The 24,703-nt window shown below is 41.3% G+C and overlaps 1 protein-coding gene across 6 annotated transcripts in view; it reads left to right on the top strand.

Moving 5' to 3' along the window:
• The window catches only part of VPS53 (VPS53 subunit of GARP complex), a 143,690-nt gene that overhangs the window by 94,991 nt on the left and 23,996 nt on the right, over positions 1–24,703 (top strand). For 5 of the 6 annotated variants that reach the window (XM_025476197.3, XM_035721581.2, XM_025476199.3 and 2 more), the window contains 4 exons: positions 2,231–2,378; positions 6,007–6,089; positions 7,005–7,083; positions 21,752–21,900. In XM_025476197.3, coding sequence (XP_025331982.1) covers positions 2,231–2,378; positions 6,007–6,089; positions 7,005–7,083; positions 21,752–21,900 — 459 coding nt within the window. The remainder of the gene's footprint in view (positions 1–2,230; positions 2,379–6,006; positions 6,090–7,004; positions 7,084–21,751; positions 21,901–24,703) is intronic. The other variant, XM_049114259.1, reaches the window with a different exon arrangement.

A 24,703-nucleotide genomic window follows, 5' to 3' on the forward strand; every position in this document is an offset into this window, starting at 1 on the left:
GGCTCAGGGTATGATCCTGGGGTTCCCGGGATCAAGTCCCACATTGGGCTCCCTGCAGGGAGCCTGCTTCTCCCTCTGCCTATGTCTCTGCCTGCCTCTGTATCTCTCATGAATAAGTAAAACCTTAAACAAATAATAATAATAATATAAAGTAATGCTTAGGAATTTAGTATTTATAAATTATCCCCCCGGCTAAATCCAATAATTCTGGAAGTAGTTGCTGTTGTTTTCACTAAAATGTGTCCTACATGGGAGTTTTACATTATCTGGAAGAAAGAAAATAAAATACCTGTGTTCTAACCAGAGACTTGAAGTAATAGATATATTTCACCAATGAGAATTTCTTTGACTATGATAAAAAATATTTTTAAAAAATTCTAATAATTTTTATCCTGATCACCAAAATATGTTTATTATAGTTTAGAAAACATAGAAAAGCATAGAGACAAAAATAAAAGTCAGCTATAATCTCACCAGCCAGAGAAAATAAATATAACTTTTTGGCATATATTTTTCTGTTCTTTATTTTTATATATAATGTGTGTGATTTTGTGCTTTGGTTTAACAGTATTGGGTCTATACAGCTTGTAGTTTTCTGCCATGCTGCTTTCACTTAACATCATCCTGTGAGCATTTTTCCCCATGTGTCACAGCAGGAAACAAATGTTATACTCGGCTAGGGTATTATCACCAAAGCAAGTATTCACAGAAATGGGGACAAGGTAAAAGGAACCAAAAGAAGGTTCTGAAGCATCCCAATACTAGGAGGTAGTTGTTACCTGAAAACTCGCTTGAGAGCTGGGGCTGTTGATGAAGGGCTGCCACACAGAAAATGGAGGGCCACAGTCCTTGCCAGCACCACTACTGAAGCAGAGGGAGTAGGAGGCCTCGTTAGTATTCAGATGTGTCTCTCCTCTACCTCTCCAACTTCTTGCTGCAACTTCTGTTGACTGAACCCAACAGGAGGCCAGAGGGCCAGGGAGCCAGCATGATAAGTCTGTAGAGGTCAGTCTCCTGAACCATAGAGAAGGAAAGAGAAGAGTAATGAATGGATCTGGGAGGCCAACAGAGAACATTCAGCATTCAGGACATTGTATAGTCATCAAAACACTTAATGTTGATGTTGTGATAATCCAACATACAGAAGAACCTCACTTAACTTCTGAAGTTCTTATTGATTATCCTCTTAATTGATAGATAGGTTGGGCTCACTATTTTAGTTTAGTTTTTTTTTTTTTTTTTCAAGATTTTATTTATTTGAGTGAGTGAGTGAGAGAGAGCACACAAGCATGGGCAGAGGGAGAGGGAGAAATAGACTCCCCTGCTTAGCAGGAAACCCAGTGTGGAACTCAATCTCAGGACCCTGAGATAATGACCTGAGTAGGTGCCTCCCCCAACCAGTTTAGTATTTTAAATAACACTCAGAAAAGCATCCTTGAAAAGGAGTAGAACCACTGGATCAAATAATGTGAACATTTTTTTAAGCTCCTGAAATATACCTCCAGGAAGGCTGTACAACTTAATGCACCTGACCTATAGTGCAAGAGAGTGTCAGCATCCTCACACCCTTGTAAGTGCTGGAAATGAAGAGATTTTCAAATCTTTGATTACCAGTAAGATTGGGCAGTTTTAGCGCTATTTTTAAAATATTTTTATTTTTAAGGTAAATGTAGTTGAATTCTGTCTTCTTTAAAAATATATATAAAATCTCACAGTTGAAATAGGTTTTATAACTGTATTTTTACGTTTTGTGAGCAAATTATTAGATCAGTAGGAAGGTGGCCTTTGGGCAGGAACCATGTCTGACATTCACTTTGGTACCCTCTACAGCACAATGTACAAATTCCTGTGCAGTGTTCTTAACTGAAACAGTTGTGGAACAACCTCTTGTACCACAGATGATCCTGAATGAGCTCTCCAGATCAGGAGATTGTAAGCTAAGCAGAGAGGCCACTCAGCAGCCTTTCTCTGAGTACCAGAGTCATCATAGTTAATATGACTGATTACAGGCTCACAGTTGGAATTTTTCTTCCCACTCCTGATGGTCAGAGAATTTAAACAGATGATAGTCAAGGTAAGGTCAGTAGGAAAGAGGCTCATTGTACATGAATTTGTTTGGGCCATATCCAGCCTTTCCTTCCCCCTTTTCTTTGTCTTAAGATGTCCGGTTACCTGTTCAGGAAGCAAATGAGAAGTCCCAGCCTAACTAGTTCCTGTTCCTTTTCCTCAGAACCACAAGCAGCAGTGGAGGGCTGACCATCAGCAGCCTCCTCAAAGAAAAGGAAGGCTCAGAAGTAGCCAAGTTCACTCTAGAGGAGCTCTGCCTCATCTGTGGCATCCTAAGCACAGCCGAGTACTGTCTGGCTACCACCCAGCAGGTGAGCTGCCCACTGCCTCCTTTTCCTGAACCATCTGGGCCTCTTGACTCAGTAGGTAAAATTATGGGCCCTAACAAGCCACATACCACCTGGGGCAGACCAGTTGGTCCTAGAGGAAAATTGCTGTCCATTCAGAAGATGGTCCAGGCAGCCATCTCACAGAAGAGCCTTGTTAAAAGGGGACTGGGCAAGAAAGTCTGGCTGATCTCCTCCCCAGAGTCGTTTAAGCTATTCAGAGGGCATGTCCTCTTGAAAGTAGGTCAGTAGCACTGTCTCCCATATGAGAAAAGCAGTGAATATGATGCTAGGACCCAGCCTTTGGTGGTGATGAGTCACAGCCAGTGATTCCATCTCAGAAGTGTTAGTAGGCTAAGCAAAATCCTCTGGGCTTTTATGTGTCTCCTAAAATGTACATAGCATTCTCAGTCTGCCTAAACAAACAACCATTGTTTGGATGCTGACGTTCAGGAACTGTGAAGCAGGAAAGGGTGATGCCTCTCCTGGAGCTCCCCATCAGCAGAAGGAAGACCCAGAAGAATTTTCCATTCAGCCTTAGACATGGGATTAGAAGTTCCTTTTCACTTTGGTCTGGAATTCCTAAGGCCAAGAGAAGGAAAATAATTGGAGAAGGTTGTGCTCTGCCTCCCTTTTTGGGTTTATTATTTACACATGTCTGGATCATAGGAAGGTAGTCATAAATTATAGTTCAGACAGTACAGCTAGGAGTGCCTGTGAGCCAGAGCAAGAATACAAGAAGCCAAAATAAGAAGTGTTCCCCCTAAACTTCACAGTTGAGGTTAAGCCAGACAGAGGCAATAGCATGCTCTGTTTGGGGACGTGGTCACATTGAGTCACACAGGGAGTGATCTGTAAATGTTTAGCCTTGGAACCAGAGACAGCAATCCCTTTAGCCCCAAAAACTCCCAGGGCAGGACAGCAATATCTACAAGGACCTCCAAGGTAGGGGTTCCAGACTTCTGTGATGAAGAAACACTATTTAACTGTTTGGCATGTGTACCAAACAGAAAGACATAAACATATGTAATATGTTATTTTAAAAGTAAAATTAAAGATAAATTATAAATTAATTAAATTTATATTAAAATTATTAATTAAGAGATCCCTGGGTAGCTCAGCGGTTTAGCGCCTGCCTTTGGCCCAGGGAGCGATCCTGGAGTCCTGGGATCGAGTCCCATGTCGGGCTCCCTGCATGGAGCCTGCTTCTCCCTCCTCCTGTGTCTCTGCCTCTCTCTCTCTATGTCTATCATAAATAAATAAATAAATATTTTTTAAAAAATTATTAATTAAATACATTAAGTAAATAAATGGTTTAAAACATTAGAAATAGGGATACCTGGGTGGCTCAGTCAGTTAAGCATCTGCCTTCAGCTCAGGTCATGATCCCAGGATACTGGGATCAAGCCCCACATTGTTGGGCCCTCTGCTTCTGCTCTCTCACTCTTGCTGTCTCTCAAATAAATAAATAAATAAAATCTTAAAAAATTAAAAATTAAAGTAAAATAACCATGGTACCAAAGGGGGGAAAAATAAAAATGATGACTCTTAATCCTATCACCATCAAATAATCATATTAGCAATTTTAAAGTATTTTCTTTCAGTCCTTTTACACGTAGTTTTGTATGCTATAATCTTAATTCATTCCTGTATCCCTTTGTTGTTTTTATTAACATCACAGCACTAGCATTTCCCCTGTTGTTATATCTTTATTGCCAACGTTGTTATAGTTATATTTCATAAAGTGATAGTACCATAAATTATTTCATAGTATCCCTCATAATTGTTTATGCTGTCTCAGGTTTTTGCTTCTTGAAGTAATCCTACAAAGAACATCTAATATGTTTTGCATTATTTTTCTAGAACAGATTCTTAAAAATTCTGGAAGTACTAGTAGATCAAAGACCATTTTGATGACTCATGATAGATGTAGTCAATTTTTTTGTTATTTTGTGGAGATTATTTTTACAGATTATGAAAGTCAGTACATTCTTAGCACCTATATTGTGAACTCTAAATACCATTTTTCCCTAAAAGAAACCAGAGCTTCCTGGAGAAATTAGTAATTCCTGGTCTGGGACAGGAAATCTACAAGATGAGTCTGGAGCATCATGTCATACAAGAAGCAAGAAAAATATCAGACTGTAACAGTCATTTCAAAAGGATTTGGGAGCCATATGGGCTTATTTGTACAAAAGGATGTATCCAAGTCCTAACTCCCAGTAACCTGTAAATGTGAATTCAGAAAGAGGGTCTTTGAAGCTATAATTAAGTTAGGGTCTCAAGAAAAGATTATCTTGCATTTAGGGTGAACCCTAAATCCAATGACTGGCTGGCATCCTTAGAAAGGAAAGGGAGGGCAGCCCTGGTGGCGCAGCGGTTTAGTGCCGCTTGCAGCCCGGGGCGTGATCCTGGAGACCCGGGATCGAGTCCCACGTCAGGCTCCCTGCGTGGAGCCTGCTTCTCCCTCTTCCTGTGTCTCTGCGCCTCTCTCTCTGTCTCTATGAATAAATAAATAAATCTCTTAACTCTTAAAAAAAAAAAGAAAGGAAAGGGAGAGCTAACAGACACAGGGAAGAAGACCACATGATAGAGGCAGAGATTGGACCTGATTGGAGTAATGTGTCTACCAACCAAGGAACACCAAGGATTGCTAGCAACCAGAAGGTAGAAGAGAGGCATAGAATAGTTTTCCCTCAGAACTTCCAAAGGAACCAACCGTGCCAACACCTTGATTTTGGACTTCTGGCCTCTGTAACTGTGAGAGAATAAATTTGTTTTGTGCCACCACGTTTGTAGTAACTTCTTTGAGGCAGCTGGGAGCATAGCCAGTGTTTCTCTCCCTGGCTGTAGGCTGATGAAGGCAGACGTTGTTTCTTTTGTTTATATCGGTATCCCCAACACCCTCACATAGTGGGTGGCCCATAGCAGCACTTGGTGAATACTTGAACTGCTTTTACTGCCACTTAACCACCATAGGTTTCCAGTGCTGGTGAGTGAGCCTGCAGTTCATAGAGCAGGGAAGATCCTGAAAACTGGGGTCTTTTTAGAATTAATGAAATGATCAGTGTGTCATAAGAAACAAGTACAACTAGCCCAGTGCTACAGGGCAGAGGCTTTGGAGGAAGTTTGACTCCTCAGCCTACCATATACTGTCTTAGGGAGATCACACCTCCATTTTTTCTTCTCCTCTTCCTCATCCTCTTCCTCCTTCTACTCCTTCTTTTTCATTTTATTTATTTGAGAGATAGAGCAAGCATGAACAGCAGGGAGGGCCAGAGGGAGAGGGAGAAAGCAGACACCCCGCTGAGCAGGGAGCCCGGTGCAGGGCTCAATCCCAGGACCCTGGGATCATGACCTGAGCCAAAAACAGATGCTTAACCGACTGAGCCACCCAGGCGCCCACCCCCCCACCCCCCCACCATTTTCTCTTCTGTAAAATGAAGATAATAATAGAATCTTCCTCATAGGGCTGTGAGAATTAAATGAGTCATTACGTGAAAAGTACTTGAAATTGAACCTGAATCATCAAACTCAGGAGATGTTAAGTATTCTTATTATGATACTCCTTTGGATAATTGTTAAGCATGTTTTACTCTCCTATTTTTAATAGCTAGAAGAAAAACTCAAGGAAAAAGTTGATGTAAGTCTGATTGAACGAATCAATCTGACTGGAGAAATGGATACATTTAGCACGTACGTACCTTGCACATATTTGCTTAAGGCCTGCCCTTTACCCCTCAAAAAGCAGAGTGTCTCAGCCTGTTGGCTTGAGGCTACTAAGGAACCTAAGAGGTTTCCAGGGCTTCCTGTCAAATCAGAATTACTCTCCAGTAGCCAGTAAGAAGCAGCATCAGAAGCTAGTGCAGCTGCCTCCCATTTGGCCTGCTCAGATGCAGTCATTTTTAGCTTACAGGGCCTTTATTGTTGCTCTTTCTAGAACAACAAAAGAGAAGAAATCCTTCCTTGACCATCCCTGTAGGAAGGTCAAATCCAAGGCCTTCTGTCTGCCCCACCACTACCCCATATCCACAGAGGGCCAACCCCACCCTCAGTGTCTTAGAATGAAAATGTGAGCAGCTTGATTTTAGCCAGGTGGGAGAGGTTGGAGTGGAGAGTGTCTGTCCAAAAAGTTCAAACTGTAAAGCCTTCTCAAAATAGTTCCTTCACTAGTGTTGCCTTGCAGTTTTTGGTTGTGGTCAGCAAATGAGATTGGGGTAGGTCATAACGAGGAAGAATCAAGATTTTCTTCTTAGGTCATTTCTTCTCCTTTTCTCAATTTTTTTTTTCAAGTTCTGATTTAAACATTTTGAGCAAACAGGTGCTTTTAGAGTAAGAAGTGAAGAGGGATTCTGGGGGAGACTAGCCATGGAATTCCTTGACCTGACTCAATGAAGATACATCCAAATAAGACAGGACATGCAGCAAGAACAAAGAGCCAAAATACTTATCATTGCCATTCATTCCCTTTTGAAATCAAACTTGAGTTTTTCTGATGAAATGATGAATCTAATTTTGATCCAGGTGCCTAAAAGATTTGGCAGGGGCTGTGTTAGTCATTCAAAAAATTACTTCTTTAAAGTTATGACCAGTAATTTGTTTGATTTGCAGTGTCATCTCGAGCAGCATCCAGTTATTGGTTCAAGATCTGGATGCTGCCTGTGATCCTGCCCTTACTGCCATGAGCAAGGTAAGGTTTGGAAAGTGCCGCTTCTTAGACCTCCAAGAGTGACCCCAAGTGCTTTCTGTCAGCCCTTGCCTGGAGCATCTTCAGGCTCTTCACTGCTTCAAGTGTCAGCTGAGAGCAGATCATATATCTTGTCCCTTAGGTGAACTGCTTGTCCTCTGAGGATGAGACAGGGAGTAGGTGTGTTTGGTAAGTCAATAGGACATGTCTTTGTTCAACATCTGACACATGCTAAAAACCTTAATGTAGTCACACTAGAATGAGTGTTTTTGTTGGTGCTTACAGCAGTAACTCGTGACTCGTTCTGAGCTCCTGTATCAGTACAGTATTATTTGATCAGGTTGTGGACCTTGGTTTTCTAATGTGGTGGCGCATCAGTCAACCCTGGGTCCTCAGTCCCCTCCTGGAGTACGTGCTGCCTTGTGTTACTATTTGGCTTTTATGTGCCTGTATCTTTTCTTCCTAAAAGAATGTAAATTCTCAAAGTACCTGGACCATATAGGATATAAAAGATTCTTGTTTCTTGATTAGTTAAGTTGGAAATCCGCAGTTCTTTATTGATTTTTTTATTTTATTATTTTTTAAAGATTTAATTTATTTATTCATGAGAGACACACACACAGAGAGAGACAGAGACACAGGCAGAGGAAGAAGCAGGCTCCACTCAGGGAGCCCAACACGGGACCTGATCCTGGGTCTCTAGGATCATGCCCTGGGCTGAAGGTGGCGCTAAACCACGGAGCCACCTAGGTTGCCCTCTTTATTGATTTTTAATCTAAATGACATGAAGCTGTCCACTCTAGAATTTCTAGAGCAGGGCTCAGCAAACTACAGCTTGTAGTCCAAGTCTTACCCCTTGCCTATTTTTGTACATAAGGTTTTATGGGAACACAGCCATGCTTATTCATGTATATGCTTTCTAAGGGTGCTTTTGTGTTACAATGGCAGAATTAAGTAATTAACAAGAAATTAAGTAATGAGACCATATGGCTCAAAAAGCCTTAAATATTTACTGTCTGGCCCTTTATAGTAGATGTTTGCCAGTGCTTGTTCTCGAGTTATCAGACTTTTGTAGCATTCTTACAAACTCTGGAGAAAGAACTTCTCTGGAGCATACTGGCCAGTAGCACAGTACAGTGGAAAAATCACTGGCTTTGGAGTCAAACCTAACTCTCCTCATTCCTTTGTGGGTGTTGAGCACATAACCTCTCTGCGCCCAAGTTAACTCCTAGGTATGTGCAATGTGCCTCTCTGCCTCCCAGTGTTACAAGGACAGAGCACGAAGAGAGTGGCCTGAGGACAACTAGTGTTGGTGCTCTTTCCCTCTTATCAGGAGGAGTGGCCATGTCACAAGGTTGTGTAAGCACACATTTGGTCTGAATTTGGTTTCGTAGTAAATTGTAAATATTTAACAAAAATAGGATACAAACCAAAACTTAAGCTGCAGAGTTTTATGAAGCTAAGTGGGGAGTCCTGAATAGCTGATGTCACAGTGTCTATTCAAAAGGCTGATCCTTCCACCTGTATTTCCAGGATTCTTGGTGTTTATGAGTAGAACATATGCAGACAAATTGAGGCTAACCCTTTTTCTTAAAGGAACAGGCTCTGAAGATTCATTCTGTGGGCTCTGATTATCCCTTCACTGCTGGTGAGCATTCACTATATCCTGCATGTGATCTGTTCCAGCTGCCATCTCTCCTGAACTGCCACACACTTTAGATTGGAATGCAGCTGGTGAAAGAATTTTTACATTTACCAAAGGAAGAGTGGATTTTTTTTCCCAGTGAAATAACAGTTGTAGGGGGTTTAACACTCCAGGTGTTGCTTTTATGAACTGTCAGTTCATTAGTGGATTTCCCTCACACTCCCCCCACCTCCACCCATTTCTCCTCCAGACTCACACCAGCAAATATTAACAGAGACCATACCTCCAGAATCTTTTGTTTATATCATAGGAAAACCACAGACTAGGGAACGCAGCAGCTGGGAGACTATTACTCTTTGTCTGAGTCTTTGGAGTTTTAGTGAAATGAAATCCATGTGATGAAAATGACCAGATATAAACAAGCCAAGTGGTCACAAATTGATTCAACATACACTCTGTTATTTGTGCCTGCATCCTGTTTTGTATAGTTTCTTTTAAGGTTTTTTTAAAACTTTGGTTTTGTGATAATGCTTATTTTTGTCTCTGGTTCCATCATTTTTGCCTTTGGTTGGACAGTTCAATTCAGACTCTACCCAGCATGGTACTGGGAGTTGCAAAGTCAGGAAAGACCATGGACCTTACCCCAGGGTGCTTAGATTCCACATAGTGTAGGGTAAGAGATGTGTGAGATGAGAGGAATGCTCAAAACAGCAATATAAATTATGGGGGAAAGTACAAAATATGCCCTCTTTAAAAGAGGATTGGGGATCCCTGGGTGGCGCAGCGGTTTGGCGCCTGCCTTTGGCCCAGGGCGCGATCCTGGAGACCCGGGATCGAATCCCACATCGGGCTCCCGGTGCATGGAGCCTGCTTCTCCCTCGGCCTATGTCTCTGCCTCTCTCTCTCTCTCTGTGACTATCATAAATAAATAAAAATTGAAAAAAAATATTAAAATAAATAAATAAATAAATAAATAAATAAATAAATAAATATAAAAGAGGAGTGTTTGTATCTCTTCATGCCAGGTGAGGAAGCAAAGAAAGCCTTTTTAAGAAGTGGCATTTGAAATAGACCATGACGGATGGTGAAGTTTTGAACAAATTTGTGATCAGGAGGGTGTTCCAAACAGGGTGACAATCTGAGCAAAGATTTATAAAGTTAGGAAAGCTCAGAACTTTGTCAAAATTGCGAGTCTCTTTCCCAGAGTACTCGGTACTTGCGCTCACATAGTCAAGATCAAAAACAGGAAATGGGCTGCCCTGGAGGAGTTTATTATAATCTGGTAGAGAGAAAACTTTGAATAATTGATTCTGTAAATAAATGGATTTTATAAATAGTGAGAAAATGAGTGTTGGGCCTGCCCACTTGGAGTGGAATTGTTAGATGATTCTGAGTTGAAGATAGGAAGCTTCTCTGACAAAATGAGTTGAGCTAAGCAATTCAGTTTTGTCATTCTCCTAGGAAGAGGCCCTGTTCTCACTTGAAGGCACCCCATGACCCCGTCCTTGGGAAGCATGTAGGGCTTTCATTATCTGTCCCATTATATATGCCACTCCTGCACATATACCTATACTCTAGCCTCTGAGCCACTTCTTTTTTTTTTTTTTTTTTAAGATTTTATTTATTTATTCATGAGAGTCACACACAAAGAGAGAGAGAGGCAGAGGGAGAAGCGGGCTCCATGCAGGAAGCCCAGTGTGTGACTCAATCCCGGGACCCCAGGATCACGCCCTGGGCCGAAGGCAGACGCTCAACCGCTGAGCCACCCAGGTGTCCCATCTTTGAGCCACTTCTACTTCCCTGGATGCGTTACTTGGGATGGGGGGGGGGGGGGGCGTGTTCCCTCCCTTTTCTCTTTCTGTTCTTTCTGCCTGGAATTCTCTTCCCACTATTGTCTGCCCAATGAGCACACCTTTTAAGATCTAGCTCATATTTGTCCCCTTTTTAAATATTAAGGTATGATTCACATACCACAAAATTCACCCTTTTAAAGCATATAATTCGGTGGGTTTTAGTACGTTCCCAAGACCATGCAGCCACTACCAGTAGTTCCAGAACATCTTCATCACACCAAAAAATGAAACCTCCTACTCATTAGCACTCACTTCTCCTTTCCCTAACAATCACTAATCTACTTTCTTTATGGATTTGCCTATTCTGGACAGTTCACGTAAATGGAATCATACAATATGTGGCCATTTGTGACTGGTTTTCTTCACTTTGCTTAATGTTTTCAGTGTTCATCCTTGCAATATCTTGTATCAGTACTTCCTTTTTCTGGCTGAATAATATTCTATTGTGTGAATATACCACATTTTGTTTATTTGTTCATCAGTTGATGACATTTGGGTTATGTCCACTTTTTAACTATTATGAATAATGCTATGGATATTCATGTACGAGTTTTTGTATGAATATGTTTTTAATTCTCACATATATGCCTAGGAGTGGAACTGCTATATCGTGTGGGTAGCTCTATGCTTAACATTTTGAGGAACTGCTAAACTGTTTTCCATGAGTACCTACACCATTTTACATTGCCACTAGCAATGTACAAGGGTTCTAATTTTTCCATACCTTTACCAATGCCTTTTTTTTTATAGGCATTCTACCTCACTATGGTTTTAGTTTGTATTTGTTTCTTTGATGACTCAGACATTAGCATCTTTTCATGTGCTTATTGGCCATTTGTGTATCTTCTTTGAAGAAATATCAATTGAAATTCTTTGCCCATTTTTAAATTGGGTTATCCTTTTGTTGAGTTGTAAAAGTCCTTTTATAGTCTGAATACTAGACCCCTTATCAGATATATGATTCGCAAATATTTTCTCCCTTTTTGTGGGTTGTCTTTTCACTTTTTTTTTTAAGATTTTATTTATTTATTCATGAGAGACAGAGAGAGAGAGAGAGAGAGAGAGAGAGAGAGGCAGAGACACAGGCAGAGGGAGAAGCAGGCTCCATGCAGGGAGCCCGACATGGGACTCGATCCCGGGTCTCCAGGATCATACCCCGGGACGAAGGCAGGCGCTAAACCACTGAGCCACCCAGGCTGCCCTGTCTTTTCACTTTCATGATTATGTCCTTTGAAACACTAAAGTTTTAGTTTAGTTGAAGTCCAGTTTTTATATTTTTTCTTCCGGTGCTTGTGCTTTTAGTGTGATATCTAAGAAACCATTGCCTAATCCAGAATTACAGACTTACCCCTGTATTTTCTTCTAAGCTTTTTATAGTTTTAACTCTTATATTTGGACCTTCAATCCATTATCGAGTTAATTTTTGTACGTGGTGTGAGGTAAGGATTCAACCTCATTCCTTTGCATGTAGATATACAGCTATCCCAGTACCATTTGTTGAAAAGATTATTCTTTACCCAATGGGAAGTCTTGACACTCTTGCCAAAAATCTGTTGACCATTGATATACAAGTTTATTTCTGGGCTTTCAGTTATATTCTGTTGTCTTTATGCAGTACCACACTGTTTTGATTATTGTAGCTTTATAGCAAGCTTTAAAATCAGGATGTATGAATCTTCCCAAGTTTGTTCTTTTTCAAGATTGTTTTGGCTATTTTGATCTCTTGCAAGTATGCCTGGGTGGCTCAGTCGGTTAAGCATCCAACTCTTGATTTTGGCTCAGGTCATGATCTCAGGGTTATGAGATCAAGCGCCATGCTGGATGTAGAGCCTGCTTAATATTCTCTCTCTCCCTCTCCCTCTGTTCCTCCCACCCACCTCCCTCAATGATAATAATAATAATAAATTGATTTGTTGCAGTGTCCCCATTTTTTGTCTCATCCACAATATCCTTCTCCCTAAAAGACACCACAGTACCTAGATTATCTCTTTACTTTGTTATACAATTCTTTCTATATCTGTCTCTTCTATTAAGCTTTAAACAGTTTGAGGGCTGTGTCTTACTCACTTTTGGATATCCATAGCATAGCTTAATATTCACTGAATATTCGTAATATTCACTGAATGATTTTGAAGGTAAAGAGAGCAGGAAGAAGAAAGAACTAAAGTTTGTAGACCCCCAAGGGATCCCTGGGTGGCGCAGCGGTTTGGCGCCTGCCTTTGGCCCAGGGCGCGATCCTGGAGACCTGGGATCAAATCCCATGTCGGGCTCCCGGTGCATGGAGCCTGCTTCTCCCTCTGCCTGTGTCTCTGCCTCTCTCCCTCTCTCTCTCTCTGTGTGACTATCATAAGTAAATTAAAAAAAATTAAAAAAAAAAAAAAAGTTTGTAGACCCCATTTGATGAGAGAATGGTGACAAAGTGAGATATAGATGACCCCACTGAACAGATTTAGCTGGATGGAGCTGGTAGACATAGAGTATGTTTATAAGAAATGGCAGGATCATAGACTCTGAAATCTTTGGGTATGTACCAGTGCTGTTGAAGATATGATGTTCCTTGATAGTACTCAATAACAAGACTTCTTACTTTAACAAGTAACATCCTGGAGCTGATTGAAGGAACGTCAGAAATAGGAAATACCCACATCTAGCTGTTAGCTCCCGAAGTGTAGGCAAGAGACCTGCTGCTGGAAGAAGGGAGGAAAACACAGAGTGGCAAAGTTTGATAGAAAATACACAGGAACAGCCTTAAATAAGCCAGGCCCTTATGGAGGAAGTAAAAGATGGTAAGAGTTTAATGGTCTCTCTGAAACTATAACTTTGAGATTACAGTAATGTGTGACGCCTGAGTGGCTCAGCAGTTGAGTGTCTGTCTGCCTTTGGCTCAGGGCATGGTCCTGGGGTCCTGGGATCAAGTCCTGCTTTGGGCTCCCCACAGAGAGCCTGCTTCTCCCTCTGCCTATGTCTCTGCCTCTCTCTTTGTATCTCACATGAATAAATAAAATCTTTAAAACAACAAAAAAGAGGGACACCTGGGTGGCTCAGCGGTTGAGCGTCTGCCTTTGGCTCAGGATATAATCCTGGAGGGCAGCCCGGGTGGCTTAGCGGTTTAGCGCCATCTTCAGTCCAGGGCCTGATCCTGCAGACCCGGGATCGAGTCCCACGTCGGGCTCCCTGCATGAAGCCTGCTTCTCCCTCTGCCTGTGTCTCTGCCTCTCTCTCTGTCTCTCATGAATAAATAAATAAAATCTAAAAAAAAAAAAAAAGGATATAATCCTGGAGTCCCAGGATTGAGTCCCACATCGGGCTCCCTGCATGGAGCCTGCTTCTCCCTCTGCCTGTGTCTCTGCCTCTCTCTCTCTCTCTCTCTCTGTATCTTTCATGAATAAATAAATAAAATCTTAAAAAGATTACAGTAATGTTGTGGATAAGTTATGTCAGAATTACCTTTCAGACCACTTTCCCCTCCTATACTGCATTATTTTCTTAGATGAGCTCTATGATATGACAGTAAGTTATTATTTATGGAGCACTTAACCAGGAATCAGCACCCAAATGCAGTATCTTATTCAACTCTGATCATAAATTTATAAGGTACTTGAATTATTTCCTTCTGCCTTTCACAGATAAGGGAACTGAAACTCAGAGAAGTTAAGTCACTTATCCCAAATCTCTTAGATAGCATGTGGGAGAGCCAGGATTCAAATTCAGGTCTGTCTATGCAGGAACATACTACACCATACATACCAAGTAAGAGTAAGTCCTTTTGGCAGATGTGGAAATAAGGCAAAATTAGCTTAAGTAACTTGCCTAAAAGTGGTGGGTGGGTCCCTAAATCATTGTGTGCCCAGTATTGCTGAGTTAATGTAAATATTCATGCTTGGCTAATTATGAGCTCTTCAAGCATTCACAAGCATTCTGTTTGATATTTGTCTTCAGCTTTCAGCTTTTCTTTATCTGATACCATGACTTTCCTATAGGGGAGAAAAAAGGCTGAGCAACCAACCCAGATATTCCAGTCTGCTTTGCATATTTCTCCCTGAAAAGTCATTCTGGTGTGTTTGTTTTCTTTTTTATAATATGCCCAAAGCCATATATAGCCTTATAACACTGAAGCCAGAAATAAAACCAAGTCCTGATTCTTGAAAAAGCAGTTGTTTGGAATGCTTTAGTGGAAATATGAAGAGTTCTGTCTTTTTTTTTTTTTCTTTAAGATTTTATTTATTTATTCATGAGAGACACAGAGAGAGAGAGAGGCAGAGACATAGGCAGAGGGAGAAGCAGGATCCACACAGGGAACCCGATGTGGGACTCGATCCCGGAGCTCCGGGATCACGCCCTGAGCCAAAGACAGACACTCAACCCCTGAGCCACCCGGGCATCCCAAGTTCTGTCTTTTAAATGTGAATTCTATAAATTCTTAGCAATCACCCATTGTAATTAGGCTTTATAAGTAGGATTTTTTAAAAATCCTATGCCTTCCTTAAAAAGAGACCATTGGTCCCATGATACCCTCCTCACTACATCCTTTATCCTAGGGGTATTCACATCACTGGGTCAAAAGAATCTCTCTGTCCAAAATCAAACACACTTAGTTTTTTGCCCATTAATGGTAGTTTTAGGGGAAAAGAAATTAAAAAAAAAAACTAAACAAATTAAATTTTCTTACAGTCTGGCATGTAATTTCTATTAGGTTTCAAGATTGTGAACATGTACTGATTTAGGAGGCTGCATTCCTATCCCCCAAAGACATTTGAAATAGCTAGAACAGTCTTCAAATCTGTTCTCGTTTTCCTCAGTCATTAAAATGTAGATCTATTTCAGGGGGCCCACAAAACTCCATGGTTAAGAAATCTCACATTCATTACCACTTACAATCAAAGCACATCTTTCTTTTTTTATAAAAGAGATTTTTTTTTCATTATGTCCAAAGCAAATCCCCTTCATTTTTAAAAATACAGATTTTGGGAGGTGCTGGGTGAAAACAATTTGAAAATTTCTGCCAAAAATCTTAGCATTTTACATAGCATTTGATCTCTACAATTCAAGGAAATTAATTAGATGTTAATAATTATGAATGTTTAGAAAATACACACATGCACACATATATACCCACACACACACATGAGGTTGTCCTTTACCAGACCGTTTTTAAATGAAAATAATTATCAAAAGGGAGTTGATTACATATATTTTAAGGGAAGAAGTACATTAGAATACTTAAAATGAAATCTGGAGTCCAGAGTTCTAACACTATCTGTTCAACCTGCTAAGTGTGTGACTTGGCTAAGTTACCTAACCTCTCTGATCCTCGGTTTTCTTGGTTATAAAATTGGGATGATAATATCTATAATCCGGACAGTTACTGAAAGATGACATATGGAGTACTCTTAACATAGTGCTTGTCAGGTATTCATTCCATGGTAAATGTTAACTATTGTTATGGTTTTAACAAATACTCTGTACTATGGAATATATGCAATCACTTTAAATTACTGTAGCTCTGAATTAAATGTCATAGAAAACTATTAAAACCTACTAAATGAGAAAAAAATTATAAGTACATAAAGTATGAACTTATATTTTAAAAATACCTGTATAAAAAGACTGAAATAAATCTATTAATTGGAATATGAGTGATTTAAATTTTAAATTTTCTTTTTAAAAAATTCTATTTTTGTTTTTATTTTATTTTAAATATTTTATTTACTTATTCATGAGAGACACACAGAGAGAGAGGCAGAGACATAGGCAGAGAGAGAAGCAGGCTCCATGCAGGGAGCCCGATGTGGGACTCGATCCTGGGACACCAGGATCACACCCTGAACCGAAGACAGGCACTAAACCACTGAGCCACCCAGGGATCCCCATCAAGTTGCTTTTAAGAAAGGGTATAAAGGCACTTGGGTGGCTCAGTCAGTTAAGCATCTGGCTCTTGGTTTCAGCTCAGGCCATGATCTTCCTTTTGGGAGATTGAGCCCTGCATGGGGCTCCCCGTTCAGCAGAGAATCTACTTCCTCCCTGCCCCTCCGCTCACCCTCTTTCTTAAAATAAATAAATAAATCTTAAAAAAAGAAAAGGTTGTATAAATTCACCTTCCCATTGGTGTAGCAGTGAGTAGGAAAAATATACATATTTATCTTCTTAAAGCCATTCTTATTCCACTGTCTATTCTGGATCTTCTTGATTTTCCCCTTGTAGTCAAGGAACATGGATCTTTGTCCTCTTCACTGCCATCACCACTACCACATGACTGCATACTACAGCCTCATACATAGATTTTGCTTACTTCAATTCTGTAAGCTGATTTCAAGTTCTTGTAAGATGGTAACATTTTTGAAAAGCAACATGGTAAAACGGAAAGAACATGGTGGACTTTGGAGTTAGACATACCAATTTCTTTTTTTTTTTAAGATTTATTTATTTATTCATAGAGACACAGACTGAGAGAGGCAGAGACACAAGCAGGCTCCACGCAGGGAGCCCGATGTGGGACTTGATCCTGGATCCTAGGATCACAACCTGAGCCGAAGGCAGGCTCCCAACCACTGAGCCACCCAGGCATCCCAACATACCAATTTCTAAATCTCAGCCCTGCTAACTTATCAGTTATGCTTCATTAGACAAATCACTTATTATCCTCAAGTCTGTTTTATCTATAGAGCAGGAGTAATATTACCTTCTTTACTGTATTATTGTAGGCAGTAAGTTCATGTGAAAATGTCAGCTACGTGATGCGTGGTACATAGTAGATGCTCAAAAAATGTTCCTTCTCCCTTTTTATTTCTTACACAGTGCTTGGTCCAGTGCTAAACACTCACAAGATACCTATAAATATAGCAAACGCCTGTTATAGGAGTAAAAGTAGCCCAGACAAGCGTTAGAGTGCATGTGTGTTGCTTGGGCAAAGGCCGTTTTTTGGGTCTAGTGGCCCAGCAGCCTAAATCACAACACTAGACTCTGATTGCCCAAAATATTCCCAGAATCCACAAGTCTCAGTCTGTGTTCTGTATCTCTCTGGCTCCGTGATCAAAATGAATAGGTGGGGGGCACCTGGGTGCTCATTTGTGAGGCATCTGCCTTTTTTTGTTTTTGTTTTAAGATTTTATTTATTTATTCATGCGAGACAGAGAGAGAAGCAAAGACATAGAGGGAGAAGCAGGCTCCTCGCAGGGAGACCCATGTGGGACTCCATTTCAGGACCCCGGGATCACAACCTGAGCTGAAGACAGACACTCAACCACTGAGCAACCTGGTGTCCCAAGGCGTCTGCCTTTGGCTTGGGTTGTAATCCCAGGATCCTGGGATCAAGCCCTGCATCAGGCTCCCCACTTGGCAGAGAGTCTGCTTCTCCTTCTCCCTCTGTCCCTCCTCCTGTTAATGCCTTCTCTCTCTCATTCACTCTGTATCTCAAATAAATAAATATTTTTTAAAATGAATAGGTGGGAATTTGATTTTGAGGAACAGTAGTTTCTCAGGAGGCCTCTCTCCAAGCTTCATATAGCAACAGATAAAAACAAGTTCCAAAGTAAGCTCATTGTAGAGCCCTGTTCTCTGATTGATGGATTGGTCAAAATTCTCTGCTACAGCGGGCTCTCTCTAGGAAGTGATTATCTCCCCAGGCTTCCCTGTAAAGTATTAATATCAATCACACATGCTGTCCTCAGGTGGCAGAAATCGTGGTTGTGCCCCTGACCCCAGTCTCTCTATATAGCTAAGTGTGATCATTTCCTTGTGTGCAGTTTCAGTGAATCCTATATCTTAGTTACAGCTTTTGTAAACTGTTTTTCTTGTGTATATAGTAGCAGTAGTATGCAACCCTACCTAAATAAAAAGCACAAAAGGAAAAACTTTTAAGTAGGGAGGGGTAAATTTTAAATGTCAGATCCAACCTGGAAAAGTTGGAATTTTTTTTTTTAATTTTTATTTATTTATGATAGTCACAGAGAGAGAGAGGGAGAGAGAGGCAAAGACACAGGCAGAGGGAGAAGCAGGCTCCATGCACCGGGAGCCCGATGTGGGATTCGATCCTGGGTCTCCAGGATCGCGCCCTGGGCCAAAGACAGGCGCTAAACCGCTGCACCACCCAGGGATCCCTGGAATTTTTATTTTATTCCTACTGATGGCTTTTCAGGATATTTGTTTCTTTAGTGCAAGCTACCTTTTGTTGCCTTTTTTGAAAGAGAACTTTGATCACTATGTGTTTCATTAGCTTCTCCCTGAGAAACACAGCTTACCTTGCATAAGGCCCAGTAAATGTTTTTGTTCTCTCTCTCTCTTTTTTTTTTTTAAACAAGCACCTAAGGAAACAGCCTGATGATACAGTGCTTAGGCTTTAGACAGAATTGGTTTGTCTCCACTCTCTCATTTACCAAACAAGTTACCTGGCCTTTGGGCAAATTACCTAACCTTGTTGAGCTTTTTTACTTTCCTCATCTATAAGACTGCTGTGAGAACCAAATGAGCTCATGTATGAATAGTAAATGAGACAATGGATGCAAAGTGCTGGGCAAAGGGACCTGAATATGGTGGGTCCTAATGTCAGTGTCTTGAGTCATTCAGGTTACAGCTCAGACCTTAAGTCATCTAGGATGGGTGATGGCAAGCATCAGCCCACTTGAGGCAGTGACTGCTCAGAATCACTACTAATTACATTTTGCAGAATTTCCTTTTTTTAAATAGTGAAACCAGTATCAATTTTCATTGTTCTCCAGTACTTTACATTGTTTTCTTATGTCATTTAAGCTGATTTAAATTTAAAATCACAAATCCACTTTACTTTTGCTAATACTAATACACTTGATCACTGGATGTGCTAATGTATTAAAGCACATCATATCTTTTCACATATATTCCAAATGTGGGTATGTACTGATGTAGCCAGTGGTGATTAAGAGGGGTTGGCTCATCAGCGGGAACTTGGAAGTCCAGCGGCGCAAGCTCCATCTTGCCTCAGAGTTGATTTGTAACCAATGACAAGGCATATCACCACCTCCCTTTATGATTGTCTTCTGTTAGATAATTATTTATTAATTTTTTTGAGATGTTGAAATATAATATGCTGCCAATAGGGAAACAATAGTCATTACTGTGGAAGAGCCTCATGGCAGTTGGAGGAAGGGGCATCAAGCTCCCTTCCCAGATGACTGTGTTTACCCAGGGCATTCTGTACCAGGTGTTGCTATGGAGCTGGGGAAAAGAAGATGAAGTACAGACATTAACAGCATCTATCAACTTTGGCCTCACCCTGTGAGCTCATTTAAGATCACCCAGGATGCTCACTGTTTGAATGGGTCAAATGTCTAAAAATCAGATAGAAAAAGAAGCCTTTTGAATAAGATAAAAAGATAATGAGAACATTACATATAACTGAAGCATTAGAATATAAAGTCAATTCATGCAGAATTTTCTACTGTTTCTCCATTGTTTGTTTCTGATTTCCCCCAGTAAAAACTTAGAGACTGGGCAGCCTGGGTGGCTCAGCAGTTTCGCGCCGCCTTCAGCCCAGGGCCTAATCCTGGAGACCCAGGATCGAGTCCCACATCAGGCTCCCTGCATGGAGCCTGCTTCTCCCGCTGCCTGTGTCTCTGCCCCTCTCTCTCTCACTCTCTCTCTCTCTCTGTCTCTCATGAATAAATAAATAAAATCTTAAAAAATAAAAAAACTTCGAGACTTTTTCTATGTGGTACTTTGCTGTGAAACCTTGCAAAAGACTTAATATCTCTGGACCTTGGTTTTCTTATCTCTAAAATAAAGATGGAAGTCCCTTCCTGCTTTTTTATATGCTTACACATACCTACAGCTTTCAAAATATAAGTATTACTGCTGATTTGAAGAAACATTAGGGCAAAACATAGAGTCACTCAAGCTTCCCAGGAGCTGGGGAGTCATCCATGTATGATATGATTCTTTTAAACAAGTTCCTTCAGTACTGAATTTTTCCTTTCCCCAAGAGCTCCATAAAAAATAGTGTTTTCTTGCCAGAGACATCAAGGCCTCAGAACTACTGCCCTCCTTCTATGAACATATTATATGGTTTGTGTTTGGCTTGGGATCTTTTTAATAGACAACCCAGCGCTCCGTTCTGAGAGGCTGACTCAGCAGATGTCTTCCAGCACATTCCTGCTCTTTTCAGGATTAAAGTGCCCGTTTGCTGGCAGCTTTGGGGCAGGCTGGGAGCCCACACTGCCTCTCTTCTGTGTGTATCCAAGGCGGGAGAGGCCCTGCAGCATTGCTTCTTTCCCTGATTTGCCATAGACATTTCCTAGAGCCTTTCTCCTAATTCGCAGATGGTTAGAGCTTGAGGCAAGCAGGTCTCTCATTTGTTCATGGCCTGGTTAAGGACCACTCATGTCCTCTTAATGGTGCTGGTCTGCCCCATGCCTGCCACCCATAGTCCCTGCCCTGTTCCTCATGCCCTCTGATCTGCACCCCTTGGAATTCCCGAGATCTTCTTTCCTTTTCCTTGATTGAAACCCCAATAGAATCTCAAAGGTTTTAGGAGCAAGGTTTGAATCCTTTATTATGGAAAACTTCAATTTTGTGCAAAAGTAGAGAAAACAGTATAATAAACTTCATGGACCCATCACCCGGCTTCACTAATCTTCTCTCATCTACTCCTCCAAACTCTGGATTGTTTTGAAGCAAGTCTCACACTGATATCTAGTTTCCTTTTTTCAAAATCCTCCCCTCCTTACAATTTACTTGAGAGAAAGACCTAAGTAACTCTCATCCAGGTTTCATTTCACTTAGCCCCAACCACCTCCAATCTCCCAAGCTACCAACGTGCTCACAAGTGAATGCCCCCTCTCGTGTCCTCTCATGGCCCCTCTCTGGTGGAACAGCTTCAGGACAGTCCAGTTCACTTTCCTGGTGAGAGTTCCTCTATAGGATGGCCACTTAGATGGGAAGGGAAGGCTGTTTCAAGCATGAGGGGGACAGATTAGAGAAAGTACTGAAGTTACACCTCACTGGCCAGGATAAGATGGGCTTACTTGTTTTTATCCATGCCTAGCCACGACAGACTGGGTAAGACACACTACCCAAGATAAAATGGCAGCTGTGATAGCAAGCTCTAGCTTCATTGCCACCCACCTGCCTCTCCCCAGAAATGGGTCAGACTGTCCTCCTGTGAAAGATCTAAAGGCTTGTCCTCCCTGTCTCCTATTTTCAGATGCAGTGGCAGAATGTGGAACACGTTGGTGACCAGAGCCCTTATGTCACCTCTGTCATTCTTCACATTAAGCAGAATGTCCCTATCATCCGTGACAACCTAGCTTCCACACGGAAATACTTCACTCAATTCTGCATTAAGTTTGCAAAGTAAGTCCTAGAACATTCATTATTCTTTTTTTTTTTTTCTTTTTTTAGTAGGCTCCATGCTGGGCCTTGAACTCAAGACCCTGAGATCAAGAGTTGGACCTTTGACAAGCTGAGCCACCGGGTACCCCTAGAACATTCTTATCACTGGATTATTTTTTTTTTAAGATTTTATTTATTCATTCATGAGAGACACACACAGAGAGAGACAGAGACATAGGCAGAGGGAGAAGCAGGCTCATGCAGGGAGCCCAATGTGGGACTCAATCCCGGGTCTCCAGGACCATGCCCTGGGCCGAAGGCAGGCGCTAAAGAGCCATCCAGGGATTCCCTCACTGGGTTATTTTGAATGCCATACTTACCACCAGCATGTTCCCAATCCAGATGTCCCACCATCTAGCTGGGGCTTATTCTGGTGCCTATAGCCATCTAATTTTCTTGTACCCCAAAGAAGAAGAATAAAACTAAATTCACTACTTAAAGTCACAGACAACAGTAAAAGCAATACAGTCAACCACATGAAGACAAACTCAGAAATGAATTGGGGAAACTATGTGGACATAACAGTGTCCCTGCTTCCCCACAGGTTTAGATAATTAAAAAAATTATTTTTTAGTGATTTCATGTATATATTTTGTCTCTTCAACTAGATGATAAGCTTTTTAGGGTAGGACCTCAGTTCTATTTCTTTTAAGCATTCTCTTCCTCCTTCCTCATGGTACTTATTACTGAGGCTGCCAGAATTTATCTGCTTCTGGATATCCTTGAGTCCAGGGAAGGTACTAGAAACAGGGAAGAGCAAGTCAGAGGGTTCCATTGCCAAAGGCAATGAAGTGAACACTTGTGCTGCGTGTCTTCCTGCCATGTCCTCATGTGTGGCCATTACTGGTCTGAAGTTTGGAAGTGGGGAAATTGTTTGGTCCTTTGCCAGTCAGCATCTGGCTGTAGCACTGTTTCCTCTGAGACCAGGCAATGTAGAAGGCCAATGCCTCCTCTGACCAGCAAGCAAACAAGCATTTTGGCACATGTCTCAAGGAAGGGCTTCAGGAAGGTCAGCCTATTCCAAGCTACTGTATTTAGGTTGTCCTCATCCAAGTCCCAAGGGGGGATTTAGGGCTCCAGGTTTCTGTCTTTTCCAAATCTTTCCTGTTTTGTATTCAGTTAAGGCTTTCTCTCTCCCTCACAAATAAATCCCTAAGGAACAACAATTATGGAGGGGTTTGTGGCATAAGCTTCAGTTTCCAGTTTGTCAAGAAAGGATCAAGTGGACTCTCCAGGGAGGCATTAATGTTTGCAATATGGCAGATGAACCAGGAATTGACATTCCCTTCACTCTCTGAGTGCTCATCAGTGTGTGTTAAAAGCATTGCTGATAAATCACGTTGTGACACTCCCATACCTTTGGTAAAAACAGTATCTTTGTAAAATTTTATTGTGGCCAGAAATCTCCAGTGTGGTTGCACAAAGGTCCAACTGAGCTCATATTAAAGTGAGTAAAGGGTCCATTTGCTTAGCTAGCCCCAGCATCGGCCTCACATTCTCTCAGAGCCCTTTAATTTTTTTACTATGCTCATATTGGGTGAGCTAGGAATAGGATGCCCATCTCTCACATCTGGAAAAGTTTACCTCTGATAGAAAAAGTGGTTTTCTGATTTAATCCATAGTACCCTCTCATCCTTGTAAAATCCCAGCCAAGAGTAGAAACCTCAGAGGTAGTGCTGTGGGAAGATCCATCCCCAGCAAGAGTAATAGTTGCTACCATCCCACAGGCTGGAGAAGCCCTGGGCAGTTACCTATCAGTTACCCATCATATTGCCAGGAATTCTCTCTTCCCGTCTACCCCTCGCCTGTGACATGTTTCTGGTCCCTATATTTTCCTCACCCCACTCTTGCAGACTAGCACATAGAGCCAGTTCAAGGGTACAACCAAAGCCTACTTGAGATAGAAGTGACTTAGGTTATAAACTGCGTGTACTATTGCAATTAGTCATGAATTCAATCTCACATTACCTGTTTGACCTGGCTCTTGTTTAGAGCCCTGAAGAATCCCTTCTACGTGGTCCCTGTTCTCCTTGATCAGCAAGCGTCCCCCTAGATCTGATCTCTGGAGTTTATGTTTCTTTCCCTTTAACTTCCTTTCTTATCTCACCAATGCAAAGCCATGGATGTTTCCTTTTGCCTCCATCTGGTCTCTGAAGCACAACAGTATTTCCTATTTTGACATCAAGATCACCCTTGATTAAAACTACTATTTGAGGGCAGCCCAGGTGGCTCAGCAGTTTAACGCCTGCCTTCGGCCCAGAGCGTGATCCTGGAATCCCAGGATCGAGTCCCACATCGGGCTCCCTGCATGGAGCCTGCTTGTGTCTCTGCCCCCCTCTCTCTCTCTCTCCCTCTCTCTCTCTCTCTCTCAATAAATAAATAAATAAATACATAAATAAATAAATAAATAAATAAATAAATAAATAAATAAATAAATAAAATCTTAAAAAAACAACTACTATTTGAGGGATGCCTGGGTGGCTCAGTTGATTGAGTGTCTGACTCTTAGTTGCAGTTCAGGTCATGATCTCAAAGTTATGGGAGTCTAGTTGGACTCTGCACTCAGTGGGGAGTCCACTTGAGATTCTCTCTCTCTGGCTCCCTCTGCCCCTCTCCACGTCTCAAATGAATAAATAAATATTTTAAAACAAACCCTGCTATTTGAACCATAAGCAGCCTCCCTCATCTACTAAGCTGATTCTCTTCCATTCAGTAATGGGGATAATACAAATCTCTTAATAGTGGTTTTGAAGATAAAAATGAA

This window comes from Canis lupus, chromosome 9 (assembly GCF_003254725.2).
Source record: "Canis lupus dingo isolate Sandy chromosome 9, ASM325472v2, whole genome shotgun sequence".
In the NCBI taxonomy this organism is placed as follows: Eukaryota; Metazoa; Chordata; class Mammalia; order Carnivora; family Canidae; genus Canis; species Canis lupus.